A 1646-nucleotide genomic window follows, 5' to 3' on the forward strand; every position below is an offset into this window, starting at 1 on the left:
GAATGATTTGTAATGTTCGAAATTTATAAACGTTCCTGATCAATATGTCTGAAGCCGATTAATAAGCGTTAATCACAATTGCAGCTTCCGAGGTTCATAGTATACCAACTATAGAACACCAATAATATATACTGTTTTTAGGCGCGTCGCGTTGGTTATATTTGTAGGCGTGTGGAGAGTTTCGCGAAAATTCAGATTACGTAACAATACAAAGATACAATAGCGTTTACGTACACACATATATTGTTGATTCTTACACTCGAGAATCTTCTACAACTTTAGAGAATATCCGAGAGTTTCGCAATACATATTTAATAGTATACGTTATGTACATTTCTAAATATAAATTTAATTTAAACAAACATCAATATTAAAATAAATGTATAACAATAAATCCGTCACAGATACAAGCTGGATTTTTACAAGCACATTACGTTAATATTTAAAATTGAATATTGCAAAAATAATGGTTGAAGACAAACGCCAATATGCTATTAAACACTTGTATAATAGTATGTTTTATGACTCATTTACAGGAAAAAATGACCTTTTTCCAACGACTTCTACATTCGTTGAAAGTTCTTGTAGATTTCTTTCATGCTGGTAGCATAGGTTTGCAATTAAAAGTACTACACAATCCTGCATATCAGGTAAGTTTATTTTTCATACAAAATATTTAATTAATGTATAAATGTTCACCGCATATGTCTTTCTAGGTTTAATCTATCTTTTTTAATATTTTAATGAGGATTGATGTTTGGTTATTGGTAATTCGAAATATTTTGAAACGAAATAAATTGTAATTAAAGTAACGTTTGTTCAGCTGGTGCTAAAGACAAAAATCACTAGTCTATTTATACGTTCTCGTGTTTTGTTTTTTCTTCTATGACTGACAGTTGTTATATACTTAAACCACTTATGAAAGCAGGGAGGAATTGTTGGTTCTAGGACCCCCCCCCCCCACCTCCAACCGCTAGAGCTGAAACTTTTCATCTTTTTTTTAACGATAATATTTTGATCCACTACAGAAAATATTTTTAGATTGACAATATTTTTGATGGTGTTCAAATAAAATATCTGTCATACATAAAGTGTTTTAAAAAATGTGTGAGTTAAAAATAATAATCTAAGAACTCTACCTACTAGGTATGATTTTGTAAAGGGTTAAACGCTTCTCTTTTGTTTTATTTGTTACGTATTACAATTTCGAATGGTCTCAAACCAAGCTAAATGATAATTTAAATTTAGTAGTTAAATAAATGCCGATATATCTCCAATTTATGATATTTGCCAACAAGATTGATACACACAGTTTTCTTTTTATTACAAATATATCTTAATACACAAAGAATAATACAGTTAACAATAACAGTTATTACAAACAATGATTTATATACAAAAGTTTTACAAACTTACAAGCAATATAAAGTTTTCTTTCTAGTCTGAAACTTCCTTGATGTCTTATCGAGGGCTCACGATGAGCGAATTAATTTCGCGTTGATGTAGGTACAATTCACTTAATAGGGAGCTAGCTAGCTCTATGGTCTTCGCTAATCACACGCCGATTTTTCACCCAATGAAAGTAGGTAATGTTTTATAAAAGTACTAATGTCTGATGTGAATCCACTGAAGTTGAATGATTTGTA

The 1646-nt window shown here is 30.1% G+C and overlaps 1 protein-coding gene across 1 annotated transcript in view; it reads left to right on the top strand.

Annotated features, from left to right (window-relative positions):
• The window catches only part of LOC106465946 (BAI1-associated protein 3-like), a 58821-nt gene that overhangs the window by 43323 nt on the left and 13852 nt on the right, over nucleotides 1-1646 (top strand). The window contains exon 23 of the mRNA XM_022393903.1: nucleotides 537-650. Coding sequence (XP_022249611.1) covers nucleotides 537-650 — 114 coding nt within the window. The remainder of the gene's footprint in view (nucleotides 1-536; nucleotides 651-1646) is intronic.

Source organism: Limulus polyphemus, unplaced genomic scaffold, assembly GCF_000517525.1.
Source record: "Limulus polyphemus unplaced genomic scaffold, Limulus_polyphemus-2.1.2 Scaffold2100, whole genome shotgun sequence".
NCBI lineage: Eukaryota > Metazoa > Arthropoda > Merostomata > Xiphosura > Limulidae > Limulus > Limulus polyphemus.